At 42.8% G+C, this 19,854-nt stretch overlaps 1 protein-coding gene across 6 annotated transcripts in view; it reads left to right on the forward strand.

Moving 5' to 3' along the window:
• The window catches only part of LOC105688785, a 148,062-nt gene that overhangs the window by 115,477 nt on the left and 12,731 nt on the right, over nt 1-19,854 (forward strand). For all 6 annotated transcript variants that reach the window (XM_048654851.1, XM_048654848.1, XM_048654853.1 and 3 more), the window contains 2 exons: nt 1,102-1,119; nt 19,687-19,844. In XM_048654851.1, coding sequence (XP_048510808.1) covers nt 1,102-1,119; nt 19,687-19,844 — 176 coding nt within the window. The remainder of the gene's footprint in view (nt 1-1,101; nt 1,120-19,686; nt 19,845-19,854) is intronic.

A 19,854-nucleotide genomic window follows, 5' to 3' on the forward strand; every position in this document is an offset into this window, starting at 1 on the left:
TCGTCCAATTTTTTATTCTCACCGCGTATAATGGTCATTACACGGATTATTTTGCGGGTCACATGTACGGAGATTTCGTTCCGTTTTTTTTTTTTCACATCTTGTTTTTTTTCTCTCAAAACGCTGCGGTACGGAATTTACGATTTTGTCTACATTTGGTTTTCATGACAAACAAAATTAGTTTTTGTCAGTTCTCGTCATTCCACGACCAATATGCACGCCGGTAACTACGTCGTCGTGACGTTAAACTACGCGGATCGTGAACGGTATAATCTACGTGCATTAACGACTACTCAGCTAATGAGGAGCTCGCGCTGAGTTTAGAGAGCAAAATTGTAAATATAAACTCCCCCGTTCACGATATGATATACAAGTAGACGAGCTGCCTAGGCAACCATCATACATGATTGGCATACATGTATAATAACGTGTTACGCGCGGTACTCGAAAAGCTTTAGTTTTTTCAAAGCTCTAGTCAGTCGATGTTTTGTTCACCGTTGCTATGAAATCGAATAATTACATTGGCTGCCCCATGAAGCAATGAAACAAAAAGAAGATAAAAAAAAAAGGAATAATAGAAAAAACTTTGCTTTCATGAAATCCGCGTGTGTTTTGAACATTGCAATATTTAACTGCACTGTATCGTTGTACGAGTTTTTTGTCTCAATTATTATTATCCATATAGAATATCCGCAGCAACGTATCGGAGGACGTAGATTATCGGGTGTATTTTCCTACGGGATAATACGAATCAAAAGGGAATCGTAGGTATGCCGTTGATAAGCAGTAACTAAAAAAAAAAGAAAAAAAAAAAAAAAAAACCTCAAAGAGATGTGTGTGACGTATGGAAAAAATTCTCTGTAAGTGGTAACAAGGATCGTACAGACATTTGTATCCGTCGAACGGTTTACCCCGAGGGGGTGAATTTTTTGACGACGATACAAATGAAACGAGAATTGATTTTTACCGCCTATATGTGGATTTTCGAGAAAATCGAATGAACGAAGAGATGACGGAGTACCTTTTCGTCGATCCTACTTGTTCGCGCGACGTTTGGATTTTTTTCTGAAACTAATCAATGCCTTTTTCCGTTTGTTTCAGGGACTACTACTACGACAGGTGAGTGTAACCGGAGCATTTTCGAGCGGATAAGGTATTTCTTATTTTATTTTCAACCGAAATAAAAACGAGCGAATGTTCGGGATGGGCGGAGGAAAATGGGGGAAAAAAAATTTTCGAATCAATCTCAGAGCGTACGTCTCGTCCTCGGAGGTATTCGTGTATTCCGCGTGCACGTAGAGACCTACCTACGTTTCGAGGACTGTGTCGCGTGCTGGTACAATCCATATCTCAATTTTATATTCAAATATTTCAGCTAGTCTACGCATGAATTGTATAATGCACGTACAAACAGCAGCGAAATATTTCACCATGTATGATTATTTGAACAACAAATTTTAAAGCTCTTATGTAAATAACCTATTTTTTTTTTTTTTTTTTTGCACATGCATGCATACGTGAGACAGGTATATCGTTGCTCGCATCGGTTGCCGAATTCTCGCCAACCGCACACGAACCACCGGCAGAGGGAAAAAGGAAGAAGTAAAATTAATGATGACGAAATAAAACTTTTGAATAAATAATCGTGAAGAAAAAAATTCCCGGATCTAAAAACAGATGTAACTGCAACCTCGCGAAAATATTACGTACTGCGTAAAAATTCTGGACAAAAAATAATCGAATATCCACGCGTGTGTCTCGATGCGTACTTCGTTGTGTTATAAGTTTGGCACATGGAGGATAAAAGTTGGCGCGAATTGCGCGTACGCCCCTTTTTCTCTCCGGCTGCGAGGAGCTCCCACCCCTTTCCATTTCCCTTTTATGAGTTGACTCGAGTCGTATTGTCGTGCTGTGCGGCGCGTTTCCTAATTCTTGGTCCGCTGCGTAAAGTAAGTCCGCGCTCGGGGCGAGTGAAAGAAAAAAAAAAAAAAAATGCGAAGAGGAAAAAAAGTGGAGAAAGTCGCCCCTCGCGACGTCGGTGGCACCGCCGGGCGGAGGATCTCTACCTTTCGCCCAAGTTCCGTCCATTATTCAGTCTTCCGCCCCTCTTGATCTCCCATTAAACTTAATTGAATTCCCCCTTCACTCCCTTCGCGCCATTGCCATTGCCATTGAATTGGAGATACGACCATGAATTCGACGTGTGTTTTACAAATTTACATCCACCCGTTTTCCTCGCCCCTAAATTTCCGTTCCCCTTCCTGCCTGCCGACCTACCGTCGCAGGGAAATATTCAAATACAGCTATACACGTGGGGGTGGGTGGTTACATAGACGAAGGGAAAAATAGAGGCGAAAAAGTTCGAGGAAGAATATAAGTTTCCATTGAGATTTACCGAAATTGGAATCGCGTTCGATTTTTCAGAGAGTACTTTCCACCTTTCCTCCGTCCCGGAATGCGTCGCTTTCCATATTCATTTCTTTTCGATACAAGCTGCAGCTATTGAGAACATTTTCACACTTCAACGAAAGCTTAACGCTCCGTAGATCCATTGAACTCGAATCTGGTGTCAGTAAAAATACTCGATAGAATTGAATACTCTTGTCCGCAATTTTTAATAAAACTGTTGCGACCGCTGATTGAACAAATTGAAAAACTCCGTAGTACCTGCTGTGCAAATCTACCCCCATTTTTGCATTTCATTTGCGTCAAGAAGAAAACACATCGTCGTTTAGGGTCACGGGGGGTTGAAAAAGAAGAATAAATAAATACATATAAAGAAGGAAAAAGCGAGACAAAGGAACGTGTTATTTCTTTTTTTTGTTTTTTTTTTTTTCTTTCACTTCTTGCGTATATAGGTCGCTTGCGAAGGTGAGAAACGGAAAGCGACTGAGGAACGTGGAACGTATGAAGGTAAAGTATAGTAGGTAAAAATGGGCGTACCGACACGCTCGCACACATTCGTATAAAGGACCTACGGGGTTTTGTACGAGAGAAGAGAAAAGTGGGCATGCTATCAATCATTTTTTCCACACCAGAGGAGGCTGGCAGAACGCGTTATAAATGATATGTTGCGAGGGTCTTGCGTATAGCAAGGACGAGGGTGTTTTGCATGAAACAATATTCACGTCGAGGAAAATTGAATTTATGGTCACCCTTTTAAATGGGAACAATAACGTCTTGAATCGTTGGGGGTGAGGGGTGGGTGCTACACCTCTGCGTCCTTAAATCTCTACTTAAACGGAAACTAGCTTCGGTACACATGATATGTATCTATACAACGGGGTTACACATGTTACAACGTACGCGTGAAAGAAAAAGCGAAGAATTTTGATTCGTCAAAAAATAAAAAAAAATAAAATAAAATAAAAATACAGTGAGCGTAATGAAACATGCCAAACGGTGGAAAGAAAATTACCCTCGCGAAAATCTGACCGTCTGTTACATAATATGCATATGTGTATGTAACATATGTATACCTATGTAGCTTTGGAACTAGCTCTTATATTCAACGTTTTCTATGTACCGACATTGTTGGGTATATATTTACCTCCATACATTCGTGTACGTACAACTGAATTTCATTTCACTCGACAGTCTGGTGCACGTAGCCGGTGGTGTAATTTTGCGAGGCATGTATATTTGTTGTACTTATATATATATATGTGAATAAATATATGCGTATACGTATAAACGTACGTGGATGTACGTGAATACGTATATTTAGTTACCTAGTTATTTTATACCTAAACCTGCGAGTGTCCCCATGCAGGTCGTTTCATAGCATGTCGGGGGTCGCGGTACACCATGGGCTGGAAGGGAGGGGGTGGGGGGGTCTGGTCTTTTGTTTTAATTGTCGCAATTCAACGGGGTACTCCGTGACCGGCCTAGCCAACGAAAAATATGGCTTGAAAAGAGAAAAAGTAGCTCGGACGCGAGCCAAATAGAAATAATAAGCGGCGTGGTCGGAGATATAATTAAAGAGTTGAATAATAACGAAATGAAAAAAGATGGAACAAAAGGAAGAAAAAAAAAACCACGGCGCATCGTTACACTGTGGTGCGAAACTGGACAACTATAACGACACCTCGAAACCCTGATGAATTTCACAAACTTTCGGGGCAAGGAGTTTTTTTTCTATGTTGCATGCTGGAAACGACGAAGAAGGATAGCCGGAGTTAGCGGATATTAATCTCCTCGAATCATCGCCATTACAAATTGGTCGAGCGAAGAAAACTGAAAACGGACGTTGGGTGGGAAAATTGAAAAAAAAAAAAAAAACAGAGAAAACAAACTGTAACAGCTCTCTTCATCTGCCGACAAATTTCGATCGATTTTTTTTTCTTTCCGGGAGAAAAATGAGTGTTCCAAATTCTAGAGAATCTACATCGCCGGCTCGCTAATTCAAGGGTGCAGGTTGACGTTGGTGAAAAACGACGGGGTTTCCGACTACCCGATACGAAACTCCTAATATGTACCCGGTAAACAGACGTGTGTCTAGACCGGTCGCAAGTATAATAGCTGTTATAATTTAACAGATTATAATGGCATGGCATACAACTAAGTAACGAGTATGTTACATACACGTGTACGTGGGTACGTGTATGTGTATAAACGGGCATGACGTGTGCGCGGATAAGATCGGCGTAAGCCACTTCCCGTCGTAAAACGTGAGCGTCAAAAGGTATAGCCGCCACTAGAAGCTCGGCAATGATAATGACGCTCATCTCGAAAACTTATTCGCGAGAGAGTGTCTCCTTATTCCTGGGGATAAGGTGCGGAGATATAGCAGCTTTAGATGCCGCTGGTGACGCCGTTTTTCCGCGAACTCTACGCCCCCGACTTTACCCGTATACACCGAGTACAAAAAGGGTGCAGATCTCGTGTGGGAAAATATAGGAAAATTTTAAGGCCAGACGAACGCTGTACGATAAATAATTTGAAAGAGGAACGATACGCGAAAAATTCCGCGAGCTTCGCAATGAACCTTCACGTAATACGTGGCTGCGCGTAAAAATAACTAGAGGGAAAGAGGAAACTCTGGCAGAACAACGTCCTGCTTACGCGTACATGACTCATCTCGGGTGAAAATTGTTTTGAGAGGTGAAAAGTGAATTTTAAATTAAAGTAAAAAGCTCCATATATCGTTATTTATTTTCCTTACAGTTTCTCGAATTTCTTCCGGTTTTTTTTCTCATTTTATTTTTACCCAAATTCTTCACTAACGCACTCGTTCAATTATTCCGAAACTCTTGCGGTAAATTTCCCTTTTTCTTCTCTTTTTATCCGTTTTTCCGCTTTTTTTTTTAAGTTGAAAAGTTTTTTTTGCTTTTTTCTCTTTTTTTTTTCCAAGTCCGAAAACATTTTCTGATAAAGTTTTTCGCCAAGAGAAGAGACTTAAGTAGCTTGTAGGTATTGCGTAACCTACTATGGGTATACCTTTCTCTTCACGTGACTTCCGCGACACGTCGTAAAAAAGAAAAAAAACAATTTCATTGCTTTTACAACACGTAAATAAAAGACGCTTCTCACCCCCGAGTTGCAAGCAAGAAAAAAGAATAAAATCGAATAAATGAATGAACGAAGCAAGCGGCGTGGGGATCAAAATACGGTTGAACTTGGTCGTTATCAGCTGGACTTTTCTTTCCGCTTACGCTCATCGTCTCTACGCAGAAGACGTGAAATTGATGTAAAAACCAAGAGCTGTGAGAAACTTGAAAGGGGTGGGCGGTGAGTCGAGTTTACACTTCGATAATTCCTACGAGTTATATATATTATTTGAAATTTGTGACATCCGTTTTATGCTCGACTTAACGGTCTTTAACGTCGTGCGTCTGAAACTGCCGGGTACTCGCTTCTCCGCACGGATATCCCATATACGTAGCTCTTGGTAAAGCGATGCATTTATTTATGTACATTACTTGCAGCAGTCAAAGGAATTGCGAACACACAAATTTACATACTCCGATCCACGTACGACTATACTTTATGTTGTACCATAAGACTATGCGTCGCTATCAGTACCACTCGGGTTTTGTCAGGGACATATTTTCCCTCGGTTAGACGTACATAAACTACTGGGTAAACGCTGAAACCGCACTGCGACGATACGAAGGGGATCGGGTTCTCGTGTAGACCTATTTCTGAACCAAACTATTTTTTTCCACGCCGAATAAAATCTTAACGAAAATTTTCCTACGAGCCACCGAGTTTCGCACGGATGTGGGAGGGAGAGAGAACAGCGCAAAAGGGAATCCTTAGTTGGTAACATTCGTATGGTGTTTGAAAAAAACCGGCGGAACAATGACCGTGAAGCCTTGGAAGCTTGACGTATACGATTGCGGGATACGCTCGATCGAAAATCTATTGACCGATTTTGTACCGTTAATTAATACGGCGCTCCCGACTATCATTGGACAACGTATTCCCCGTCCGTTAATCCGTTTAACAGGATTTACGTCGCCTCGAGTTAGAGGTTGCTTCGGTGTCAAATGCAGCCCTCTCTCATCCTCGCTCAGGTTTAAAACCCACCCCTATTTTCAGCCGTACCTTCAACGTGGCCGCGCGGTCGCGCCTCCAGCGTCACAACCCGCAGCAATAGCTAGCTAACTTCGGTAATATTGCACCTGCTTGGATATGCATATCTCACACGCTTAAGGTATGAGGTACGGCAGCTCTTTTCTAGTCGCATTAGAAGCCCCGTGTGCAAGTGTCTCCGGTGGGATAATCTCGCCGCGCGGTGCCGTCGCTGAGTGAATGGAATCGAGTTGATCGTTAGAATTGTACGAGGAGTATTGAAATCGTTTGTACCGTTAGCTGCTTGCCAGCGCTTCAAATCTACGCGCGTATAATGCACATCAACTGTATTAACTCCGCGAGCTTTCCGGACTGCAAATGTGGGCGCGGAGGTTGCGACAGGTAAATGGAAAGGTCTCGAGCCACTTGTCACTCAAAATGGAAATGCGACTAGAGGCTCAACTTGCGCGGAATACAATTAACCCGTTAGTGTCCGTCACTTGGGTTGAATCGGGGACATTAACTTTGGCGAAAGTATAGATTCGAAAAAAAAAATCATATACCTGCATTCGCGCGTAGATCGTGAGAAGAAACTTCGACTTTCGTATCGGCGATCGGGACCTACTACGCGAGATCTTAACTCTGGTCGTTGATTACGATAGACCATGCGATTCGGCTTGCACGGTTCCCCGTTTCTGTTGGACGCGTTGCATGCTTCCGCAATGCTGCAGTGTAGAGAGAGAGAGTTTAGTATAACGGAACGAACGATGGAAAACGAACGTTGAACGATCGTACGGTTGTCTGGCTTGTGCAACGTCGGTTGCTGCCGAGGATTTCGTATGCATATGCATGAGGCATGCGCGAGCGGAAGTTGAAGGGAAACTTCCGATTGGTTGATTTCAGACGCGAGTTGTGGACGGCGACGTTAAACGCACGTTAAATCGGTAGCAAAATGTAATGTTAGCGCCGATACGCCGCTGCTGCATCTCTGGGTAACTTGATACCGGAAGACGTCATTGAAAATATTTCACACGTCGTTCTCACTCCCGTTTATCCTCGCGTATTAATTAATCCCGCCAAATTGCTTTTTTTTCTCATGAATACTAGAGGAATTGAGCTTTCGGAATTTGAGAAAATTTCAATGACTGGAATGACAAGGTTGTTTGTTTCGAGCTTTTACAGAAATTTCTGTTTCCGTTCATCCAGCGTATCGTAGCACCGCGAGTCCGTCGTAAATATCAAATTATTCGAGTCAAGAGCTTCGGAACGCTCACATTTAGGAGCTCCGGCGAGGCGTTATAATCCGTTGGGTTTTATAAAATCGAGAAGTAAGCTACTTTATTTTATGCGGTAGTTATACCACGTGACATTGTACGTCGTAGCGAGGGATCGCAGCGAGTTTCAAACTAGCTGTTACAGGTCTCGAATTAGCGCAAAACAAGCCATAAGAGGTAGAGAGGAGGTGGTAGCGGGAGGAGTAGTGGGTATAGCATTAGTAGTAGGAGGTGAGTTCTCTCCTGTTCACCCTCTAATTACACCGCGCGCGGTGATGCCGCTGGTGGTGGTGGTGGTGGTGGTGGTGGTTCTGTTGGGAAAAACGTTAACCAACTTTTCCAAATTAATTACACAGCTAGAACTCACCCCCTCCCTCCCAGCCCCCCAAAGTCCCGCTTTCACTCGTCAACAATGTATACGATGATCCCGCCACTAACACTCAAACTTAATCGCTCGGTAACAGTTAACTTCACTCGGTATACCTCCGCACACAATGTTCCAGCAACGTTCATTATTACCTACTACCCTCCACTTATATTTTATGAATTCAAGCCGATCCCCACTTGTAAGAGGAACGAATAAACCGAGGGTAAATCGGACGAGCGTGTGTGGATTTAGCGCGCGCGCGCGCGCGCGCGACAGTGTGCATAAAAAGGGTGACGATTTTTCGTCCTATTCCCGGAAACGTTCGAATTTCCCTCATCCCGTTTATCCCGAAACGGTAACACGGCCGGCGGTATATATAAGCGGACGTAGGATACACCGTAAACGGGAGACTCGGTTAATCAGGGACATCCGTCCCCTAAGACATCGCCACGCGATCCCTGGCTTAGCGGGACACGCTGCAATCTGACCCGCAACACGTCCCCGATCTAATCCCACCGACACATATTAAGTGCACGGATTCAGGATTCGGGATTCTCGATTCCCAGATATCAGAGAACCGATGTGACGTCATATCGACCCGAACGTCGTCCCTTTCCGAATACCGTTATACAATACACGACGAGCTTTATGTTACCTACCGATTCAGGGACTAATTTACCCGGAAACGGGAGTTAGCGTGGTCAAATTTCAGAGGGAACTCGAGGCGAGAGATATCGAGTTTCCTTCGATTATTCTTATGGAAAAGAAAAGAAAGGAGAAGAACGCGATGAACGTGGATATATGCAAATGTAGAAGTCAGGCGTAAGAAATCCACGTGAAAGCGATACTTCGGCGTGTTCGACGAGAGTTTGACCCGCTCCATCCGAAGGAAGGTTGACAGGTGTTTGTACCTCGCATTATACACCCTGTGGGTTCTTTCGTTATAAGTTGGTTATAGGTGCTCGACCTCTGAGAGATACTTAATGTGGTGTTCTACTTGGCAACTCGTTAAACCTCCTCTGAAGAGGAATTTTGTACGTTGCCACACTTTCGAACAACTTACAAGTTACAACCATACAACTCCTCGTAGGTACGCTACGTCACGTAGTCGACGATGAGAGGCTGTTCGCCAAACGAACGTGTGAATGGGCTATAAGATTCTACAAAATATCCAGCGTCGTTAGTCCCCCACGCGTAGCTACGTACGGAGTTTGGGTGTCGAAAGAAGGGAAGAATCAATTAGAGAAAGAAAAAAAATATGTTATAGAAATCAAAAAGAAATTCGCTCGAAAGTAAAAATTTCACCCCTTGAACAACGTTATCAATTTTATTCCCCAATAAATTCTCTTCTTTCCGAGGTTACGTGAGACGACGGGGGAATTTCCTTTTGAACCGAGAAGACGAATAAATATGAGAAACAAAGAGGTAAAATGAAATAACGAAGAAGGAATCAAAAGTAAAATTGTTTTCCTGAATTGGAAAGGCGAGTTTGAACAAATATTTTCCTAACCAAAATTGTATTGAGGATAATATGATCGGCATCCCGTCGCATCGATATATCTGGAGAACAAAATTACATTCTCATATTACGCGAATACTTATACGTATTTTTCCCCCTCACCCCATATATACATATACTTTGCAATCTCGAGAAGGTTTTAAAAACGTTGAGAACAAAGGTATATGGGTTCGTTCACGTGAAACGTATACGGACGAAAAAAATCTTTTTCCCTAAACTTGTTTCCTTTGTTCCTTCGGTAAAAAAAAAAAAAACATCTGAGTAAAAATTGTAATGAAATTATTTATGAGAATAGTTGGCCTCGTTGAGACGTAATGATTTCGAGCAACCAGCGCCGGGCTCGCTATTCGTTGTAATTAATTCCGAAAATCATTCCGATGTGCGTTCGGTATCGTGATAATTATCGACGAGCATATATCGATGAAATTTCGTTGGTTCATTATTTGTACGTAACGTGAAGGATAAAACGATATAACAGGCGTACCGATAACGCGTACAGTCGATGCTCCCCCGATCGTATCACGCGCGGACGATGGAAGTCATTAATGGGTATTTAATCCTATTCCAAATATTGAAAAACAGGTGGCGGCGGTCACCGACTCGTTCTCACTCTCATCCCGACCGGTTACATAAGCTAATTATTTAGGTATCGATCGAGCTCGTCACAATTCCATGTTATACAATTTTCTTGATTAAAGTGAAATCTGCAGAGCTCGACGAAACATCAAACGTCATCCCTATCTGATAACCAGTTCTTCGTTTTCAAGTGCGAATCGCACACAACATCCATCGCTTGGTGATGCGGAAAATATCATTTTCTTCTCACCTAGATACAATTCCTCAATTAACCGTTCTTCTCACCCTCCATCTCCTAATTTTTCATTCGAACGATTGAGTTAACATCAAGGACTGAAATTTTTTTTTTTTCTCTCTTTGTCCCAAGTACATAAAATCCGTGGGTGAAATTTTTACAAGGAGGCGAAAAGATCGGCGCGCGGGGAAAAGTAGACCGAATGCAAATAGGCGCTGGGGATCTTAAACTCTGCGAAGAAGGCACGATTCAGAAGTAAGGTGGTCGTGAGTCGTGATTCTCGGTGAGTCGTCGTGACTCGTGATAGTAGGTAGGTGGTATGCACGTATAAGCAACAGGTACAAAACCCCCTTCGCCGCGAAAGCGGCAGCTTCCATTTAACGTTTTCAGCCGCCAAGGTGGTACAGGGTGCCCTATACTTTCCACTCTACATATTCAGAGCACGCGTTCAGCAAGTTGCGGTAGTTTCGCGAAAGATAAGAAATTATTTACATATCCTAGACTCTTTTTTTCCCCTTTCTTTCTTCCTATTTCTTCTCTTCTTTTTCAACTAATAAAAGCGGATATAATATCGCTCGTGGGGTTTACGATCGAAAGTTTGAAAATATGTCAGAATGCATCAGGCGTGAAAATTACTAGATTTTGAGATACAGTCTAGTATACGGAGCCAACTATAGTTCGCAAAGTTATCATTTAGTTTAATGAGGATGTTTCTGAACAATGTGAGTTAACCGCATTGTTGTCAAAATTATTGCGGTCCTTCTCTTAGACCGTTCTTGTTCTTGTTTCCAAAGGAGGAGGTAGCGGGTAGAAGATATAGTTAAAGTTGAATGTACCCGGAAGTCTGGAGGTTCTGGTATTTCTGCAATGTCCCGGAAATGAAGCTCTCCAATCGGAAGTTGAAATTGTTCGGGTATCCCGATGGACCAAAATCTTAAAAACTCCTCGCGACGTCGTCTGTTTTCTACACCGCGGAATAAAGCACACGTTATTGAAATTCATAATCTGAGGGGTCATGTAACGACGTTGCCCCGTCGTAATTCCTACGGGAATGTATTTGCCGTAAGTATAGTTAATTATTACGTGGCAGCAGAAAAAGTTATAGCCATACCGCCGTGTGCAATAATTACGGTATACGTTGTCGGTGGTTGGTTATTGGATCGTAAAACGGGTTGAGGAGAAATATATAGCGAGGATTTGACTCTGGGGAGTGACGTATTTCAATGTTGGAGGATAACGCGAGTTTATCTCGTCATCAGGATCTGGAAAATCCAAGAAATGCAAAAGTGCCTCTGCAGTGGCGGCAGCGGTATAGGAGTACGGGGCGGAGGCGACCCACTCAAACCCATTCAGCCTAAACCTGAAATGGCGTCCCCAGAGATCTCTTTCTCTCTCTATTATATAGATATCCTTTTCCCCTTGCATCGTTCTTCCGTTTTCCACCCACCCTTATTTTCCCGAATCTCGCTCCACCCAAATCCGGTGCGAATCCCTCGTCGCTCTAGTTAAAAAATCGGTTTCCCCGCTCTACCTTACTTCGCAGGGTCCTCGCGACTCCTCCTTCGAATTTCTACTTCGATTTCAGCCTCAACGGAGGCAGGTGTCACTCAACCGAGAAAGTAACCCGGCAGAACTCGATATCCTACGGGATTTCAATATACCGAATTAATCACTGCTTGATTGACGACGCCTTCGAATCCAAGCCAGCCATTTTCATTCTACTGATTGTGAATCAGGTTTGCAGGATAATGAATAATATATAGAAGGAAAAGGAATTATTGATGGAAAAAAAAGCTAATTTGTTCAAGTAACGTTCACTTCGCCGTCCATCAAGCATCGTTAAGGTCTAAACGAGCGGAAATGTACCCGTCAAACCCTCGGCAGAAACGCTATTCCCGCCAGCATTCTAATCGAATCCTAATTAACTCAAGATATGACGGCACAATAGGAGGAATAAACAACTACTGATGAAATATATTTTTTTTCTCCCCTTCTTTCGCTCTCATTTATTTTCTCGCTCCGCCGTTGGCGTCGAGAAAAAAATCGGAGGAGAGCTTCTTCGCGCGGAAGTAGGTACCGATACGTGTTCGGCAGCTATGAATATTTATTGGTTAAAATTTCAAGAGATGATACCGAGGAGAAAAAAAAAAAATAGTTCTACCAGCTGTGAAAAACGAAACGGGAGGGGAAGGAAATGAATATTAATCGCGCATGATCGAGGGTGTCTCGGTGGCGGAGTGTATTGAATCGTAAATACGGCAAACAAATTGAAAAAAAAAAAAAGAGAAAAAAAATTCAAAGAATTCATTCGGTGTTACGGACATTTAACGGAGCAATTATTCGTTTATTTCAGTCAGGGGAACGCGAATTCTGAATTAATCAACTGCTTGACGTACCGCTTCTATCTGCATGTCCCGATTATCCCGAACGGAGATCCAATCTCCGCTTCTCACCTCCAGCTCAAGCTTCAGCTTCGTTCATCCAGACACGGGGATTACGTCAAGATCTGAATTAATGATAAGAATGCCGAGCAAAAACCGGTTTGGAAAGAGTAGAATTACTCCGATCTATATATAATGTATTTGCATCTGAGTTAATTTGAATGGTTGAACTGCTACCCCGATAGCGAGAGCCTTTCGCTTTCCACTACCGACTTGAAAGCTAAAAACTAACGCGTTGCTTTTCACATCTACCTGCGACGCGAAACGTTCGATGATAAAATATCTAACGATATGACAATTGCGGTGCGATTACTTTATCTTTTGATCAAAGCTTTGCGCGCATGCACCCTGCGAACCGCACGTTCGATCGAGCTTTGAATTTTTTCTCATTTTTTTCCCTCTTTATTTCTTTCAAGTTTTATAAACCGATCCGACACCTCCCTCGACGCTCTGCACCCCTGACACCAACGAAACATGGTGCAAATTAGGTTCGCGGTAACAAAAACACGGCTATTAATTACTCCTCTCAAAGCTGTCCTCCTCCCACGGGACTCCACGGAGGATAGCGTATATAAAGCGAACAAATCAAACCATTTTTTTTCATTTTTTCCTGTTTTTTTTTTCTGTTTTTCTCTACAAAGCTTTGATGTGTTAAAAATCTAAAGTCAAAATCTCCGCAGTTCATTAAGTTACCTAACCGTTAATTAGTCGTCGACAGAGGTAACGGATTTCAAAATTGGATAGCAGAGAAAATTAGGAGCGATCTTGAGAGGGGACAACTGCGGGTTTTTAATCGTTTGCTCGTTTTCCTTCGATCGGATTCTCCCAAAATTTCGTACAACTGATTGAAATTTCATCGCGATCAAGTGCCGAGCAATGAAACACCAAAGTTGAAACTTTTTTTGTCTCTTCGATATGTATTCGGAGAACGGATTGACAGATCTGGTCGAAAGTTCCTTCGATCGATCGGGTCTATTCCAAGCTAGACCGATTGATGTTCGATTCAACCTTTCGATGCCCACGGCAACATTTGCGTTACAAGAATTAGAATGGATCAATTTCTCATTTATTATCAACTACTCTCGGCGAAAAGCTTCAAGGCTACAGTTAGTAGGTTGGTCAGCTAATTTTACCGATACCTCATTCGATAAATTAGATATCAGCAGTAAAATCGACGTGATTTTCATGACGATACCCGCGTCATTTTTTCTCCTCTTTTCATCCATCGAATGAAACAAATTGGAGTGAAAGAGAAAAAAAAAAAATTCCGCTGTATTCAAGCTGTTCGAGATAATATGCGCGCCGTGGTTGCTTACATGCCGCCCCCACATAATTCCAACGATCACGTAAAATTACCTATTAGTTCACTTGTATCAATTTTCTTTTCAACGTTGAAAGCAAGGTACTTGCGTATGGAAAATATTTTTCGAACAAAAAAAAAAAATTGAATCTTCGAATGGGGAGAGATTGTAATTATTTAATGTGCACGAAAGTCAACGAAGGTTAGAAAAAAAGCGAGTTCTTTCTGCATTCGTCTTCGAATCAGTTACGAAGAAAAAAAAAAAAGAGAGAAAAAAAGTAAGGCTCGGATCGAGATAAGGGAATGGAAAAAAGGAAAAATTTGATACACTCCGCAGGCGTCCCTTCCAATTTACCTGTAATTTACCAATTTCACCAAACTCGTTCAATTTTATCAAATTTTACCCGATACGCCGAAATTTATACGATCGCGAACCGTGCAGCCGTGTAAGCGTGTACAGTCGGTAAACGAATAGACACACGCGTTTCAACACTATTACTAAAACCATCTATTAATATGTTATTCTATTTCCAACCGTAGGTACGTCTCGTGATTCTTAAACCCGAGAGAGATGGAGAGAAAAAAAGGAGATTCGAGCAACTAAATTTGGGATCTCATAAGATGATCTTAATATTCGCGGTGGTTCGGTTCGAACAATAAATATCAACTGAAAACCGTTCGTTCCGTGAGATTGACTCATCCTTACGAGCCTTCCAGTGGATAGTTATTAATTTTTTTTTCACCACTCACTCCATCGAACTCCGCTATTTTACCGCGCGTACATCGCGATCCCTATACAAGTACGCCTATAATCTGCCTCCATTACTTAAATAAGCGAGAAGTTGATTTAACAAGTTGGGATTGGCGCAACGCCACGTGCGCCGCTCGAAACGAGCCAAGGAGTGCGTCAATTGTGCGTCATACTGTCCGAGGATTAGTCGAAACTAGCAACAATCACCAAATATGTTCATTGCACCGTGAAATCCTGATGGTAAAAGCGAATTAAAGAAAAGAAGTATACGATCGAACCGCGACTGAACACATCCTCGATTCGTACACTTTGGCATTAATATAAAGGCAATTCAATAGCGACAAATTGAGACATCGAACGTTGATGTAATGTCGTATTCATATGTCCAACGAGCAAATTACCAAGGTATTGTGTTCAACATGTGACCGAAAACGATGGGGTCAATAGTCAATCGCAATTATTTTTCCAGGCAAACAAATATCCTGGTAGTTGATTACAGCGAGATAACTAGTAATTAACAAATGTGCCGATGGATGGAATACCACCAGAAGCGTTGCTGGTGGTGGAACGGTATTCGGGTTGTGGTGGTGAGCCAGAACTGCAAGCAAAGCCAGCCCGCGTTGATATACGTTTTAATATCCGGACAATCTGTCGACGAAGAGAGAGGGATAGAGAAACTAACGGCAGACCACCCTTTCTCTCTCTCTCTCTCTCTCTCCCTCTGCTTGTGCGCGTTCGCTAACGTCGGAATGAAAATCCATCTCAACCAATGAACCGACACACTCGAATACCACGGGACTCTTCTTTCTCGCGACCCAACCCTACAGTCGGCGAGCAGCTACGACTGACCCCAAATTATTTGGAACCTTTTACCACGGATACATTGCATTCGGCGAATAGGATTTCGAGAATTCGTAATTATTTTGGAATTTCGTAATCCCCCTCTCGCCGACGAAATTGAGAAATATTATGACTTCGAGTCGGGATCGATCATTTACGATGACCTTTTACGGGGGAAAGATTGTTGGAAGGGGTGTGTCCGGAAAACAAATTCCTGCATAACGCGTCGCGTATATCGAAGGGTAGGTTAAAGAGGAAGGGCGTCGATTTGGAAGTTATCGAAGTTATCGATGTGATTGACTGCCGGAGATTGACGTGCACCCAGTCTCAGCTACGCGAATTCCAATTGTGATTGACTAGCGAGTTTCCGTCGCACTCTACCGCCTACCCTGCAATCCGTAATTATTCCTACGTGTGTGGCAGTAAATTACTCACGTAGCTAAAGTAATGTGCAAAGTCGCTGTACGGGTCCTGGAATTTCATCGGTTCTCTGTGGGGGGGGGTGTGGTGAAAAAAAAAAAAAAAAAAAAAATCGTAAAATTCATTTCGACACGCAGATTCGTCGTTGACCGATCAAAATCAATACCCGAAACGAATTTTTATAAATCGACGTCACCGAACGTCAGAGGAATATTTTATCCCCGCACACGTTATATACACAGAAACGCGATTTATAACGTCAACGGGTTCAGATAGCGGTGCGAATATATATCGTATACAGGTAGAAATTTATTCATGACCTACCATAAAACTTATACTACCAACTCGTTAATCAGAATCTTCTTCTCCCCTGTGCCGGTTCCGCGCACCGCTCTACGCCGTCTATAGAGCACGGGGACTTCTACTTATATACCGCGCTGCACTACACTTCGTTGTAACAGTGGCACCGTAACTTTGCTCCACTGTACATAGCCATGCAGGGGTGTATATATATAAAATATAAGGGAGACTTTGACTATATCCGTACAGATTACGCAAAGCTACGGTACCTGCAGGTTTCCCATACAACATATTTCATGGTAGAGGGCTGCATATCAGAAAACTGTTCATTGAATTTCATTTTCTTATCAAATTCCATCGAAAATATCGACCGGCGACGATACAGCGCGGCTATCAAGGGAGAGAGAGGATAAAATTAACGTCCTTTCATCCACATGGTTTCCTATCTTCTCGGATAGGAAACATTAATTTCCCCTGCAGTTTTCATCGGGCGAAAGGAGTCACTAATTTCTCGGTCAACTATACGAGAGGATCGCTATGAAATTTTCGCAAAAAAAAACTCGTGAATTTTTGCACTTTGAGAAACTGAACACCTCCACAGCGATTCGCGAACGGTGAAAAAAATTTTCCCTCTTCCCTCGCCTTTTTGATTTTCTCTCTCTCCGGGCGTCGAAATAAAATAAAATGAATTTTAGTTTGCGCGTGGTAAAGCGCTGCAGTAAACGAAACGAAAAGCTGGCGTTGCATCATATTCAAGTCTAGGATGAGACCGAGGCGTGATCCTCCAGCTAGAATCCAGATGACTGCAGCGGTGCAACGTTTCACGGGAAAGAAGCAAAACTGGAGTACAAGTGATAAAGAATATATGTAGCCGCGCCATGGCAGTCGCTGCTACACAGGGAAAAGAAGAGTAGTTCCTGCAGTAGGTTTGTCGAGATGTCGGGGACAGGTCTCTACAGCCATAGAGTCGAGATCCGTGCGCGACGCGAAAGAAAAGAAAAATGAGAAAAAGGAAAAGGAAACGAGAGAAAAAAAAAAAAAAAAAAAAAAAAACGCCGTCAACGATCGTCTAGGTGTACGATTTTCCTCTCTCTAAGGGTGAACCCGGTGATTTGTAGGAAACAAATAATTGCCCTCGCTATATGTCAATCCCAGGGTACGCGTATTAGATCGCGTTCGAAGCCTCGACAATTTGGTTGGACCGAGATAAAAGAAAAAAAGCGAGAAAAAAAGGAAGCAAAATCATTCGCGATTGCTTTCGCTTTCTCTCTTTTCATCTCTCCTTCTCTGCCGCGAGTGAATAATGCATCCTGTGGCCATAATTAGTTATCGATGATTTTTCATCAGATTCTCTCCGAACTTGTGCAATTTATTTGCAATTTTCAGAAAGCCTCTTGGTTATGAATTTTGATACAAGGTGCACGATGCGGTGGGAAAAAGTCAGTGTACGATTATAAAGGAAAGGAATTCGATAACACGATATTCTTCGAGGATCTAGAGTCACGACACCGCGTAACGTCACTTTCGCTTTGTTTCGAACACGATATTACGTACATCGTACACCTATAGATTTCGCGGGTTACACAGCGATCCAGCGAACAAGTAGAGACTTTTTATTTCGAAGGGCTTCGAAGGGATGCGGAAGGCTTCTGCGAGCGCGCAGTACCGTAGGAGCGAGAGAAAAATAAAAGAGAGAAACCGGAGAGATGGTGCCCACGGGAGATGCGAAACGGGCGAAAGGGAGGAACGAATAAGGAAAAAAAAAGAAAAGGGAGTGTGACGGGACAGACAGAGGAAGGATATGGGCAGATAAATACCGAGGGTTTCAGGGTTGACGGTTGAGGGTTGAGGGTTCGCGTCGAGTATCGAGGATTTCATAATCCCAGGACGATTCCAATCCACAATGCGTATACCCCGACGCCGCGTCAACTTTTTTCCGTACATACGCGGTCTGTACATAGATCGACTTTTAACGCATTCGCGCCAGAGAACCGCCCAACCGATAAAACTTTTACTTTCGCATTTCGCATTACGCGTATATCTATTCGTTTCATTTTACATTCAACTTTTCTAGACTCGTTCGGAATCCTCGCCTATGATGCGATAAAAATTTTACCATTCCGCTCGGGGGATGAAACGTTCAACATACGATTAGATCCTATTATCTATTATGCATGTACCTCGGTGATTACCTATTATTTATGTAAATACCTATGTGCTCGTATTATGTTATGATGAAAGGAACGGCGAGTTCCAAGTTGTTGAAATCTCTGTAGAATTACATGTTTCTTAATCAGTTTGACCCAGATGGAAAGCTTGGCTTTCCGTTACCGTCAAGAGAACTATCCGGCTATATCCGGTGGAAGTACTGATAATAATTATACCTATAGACGTTCCGTTTTCTACCCGTATAAACTTCAACGTCTCAAGAACTGCGAGGAGCGACCCAGCTCACTTTTGCCTTGAATACATCGAGATTCACTATCTTCAAAAACACACGAGGAAATGTTTATCGCCGTGGTGGTACAAAATGCATACGTGCAGTTTATAATGTTTGTTTGTTGTTTGTTCATTTGTTACGGCCGGTTTTAAGAGTTGTTGCATTTCATGCTTTACCGAGTAACTTCTGGCTCTTAGTTCTCGCTGCAGTTAACGTGCGCGATTTCATACGGCGGAGAGTAAAAAGCTCCGCCGTGGCAAGACGGGGGGAAAAGAACGAACGAAGAAATAAAATAGAAGAGAGAAAAAATAATGAGAAGAATGAAAATAAAAATTACAGAACTACACAGCTCGAGGAGAAAAGTACCGCGGTCGATTTCTGGGTCGTTAACTCGAGTCTGCTGCCCAGCCGCCTGGGATTTATAGACTGGAAATAATCGATTGATTGGATACACAACGAGTCACCGCCGCGTTCTCCGGTACAGTGAGAAAGATTTAACGCTGGATCATTTTTCGAATGTAGTAACCCGACCGACCCGGCGAACCCTAATTGACAAGCGATTTTTCTGTCCCCCCCCCCCCCCCCCCCCCCCTCCTCTTCGTAACGTTATCGGAAAAAATGAATCGTGGAAATGATCGGAGGATATCGTCGAGCGTGCAAGGAATGGGATGTTCAATAATTTTCGTTCTCTCGAAATTCTGTTTCAGCTATTACGCGTCGACGGCATTTCCTCCCCGTCTGGCTCCGCCTTTGAAACGACCTCGTCTCATGCCCCCGGCGAGACCTCAACAACCGAAACAACAAAAACAACAAGTTACGGTCAACAATACCACAATTCCCAGCTTGAACCAACTCAAAGTTTACAGTAAGTATTT

Source organism: Athalia rosae, chromosome 4, assembly GCF_917208135.1.
Source record: "Athalia rosae chromosome 4, iyAthRosa1.1, whole genome shotgun sequence".
NCBI classification, from domain to species: Eukaryota; Metazoa; Arthropoda; class Insecta; order Hymenoptera; family Athaliidae; genus Athalia; species Athalia rosae.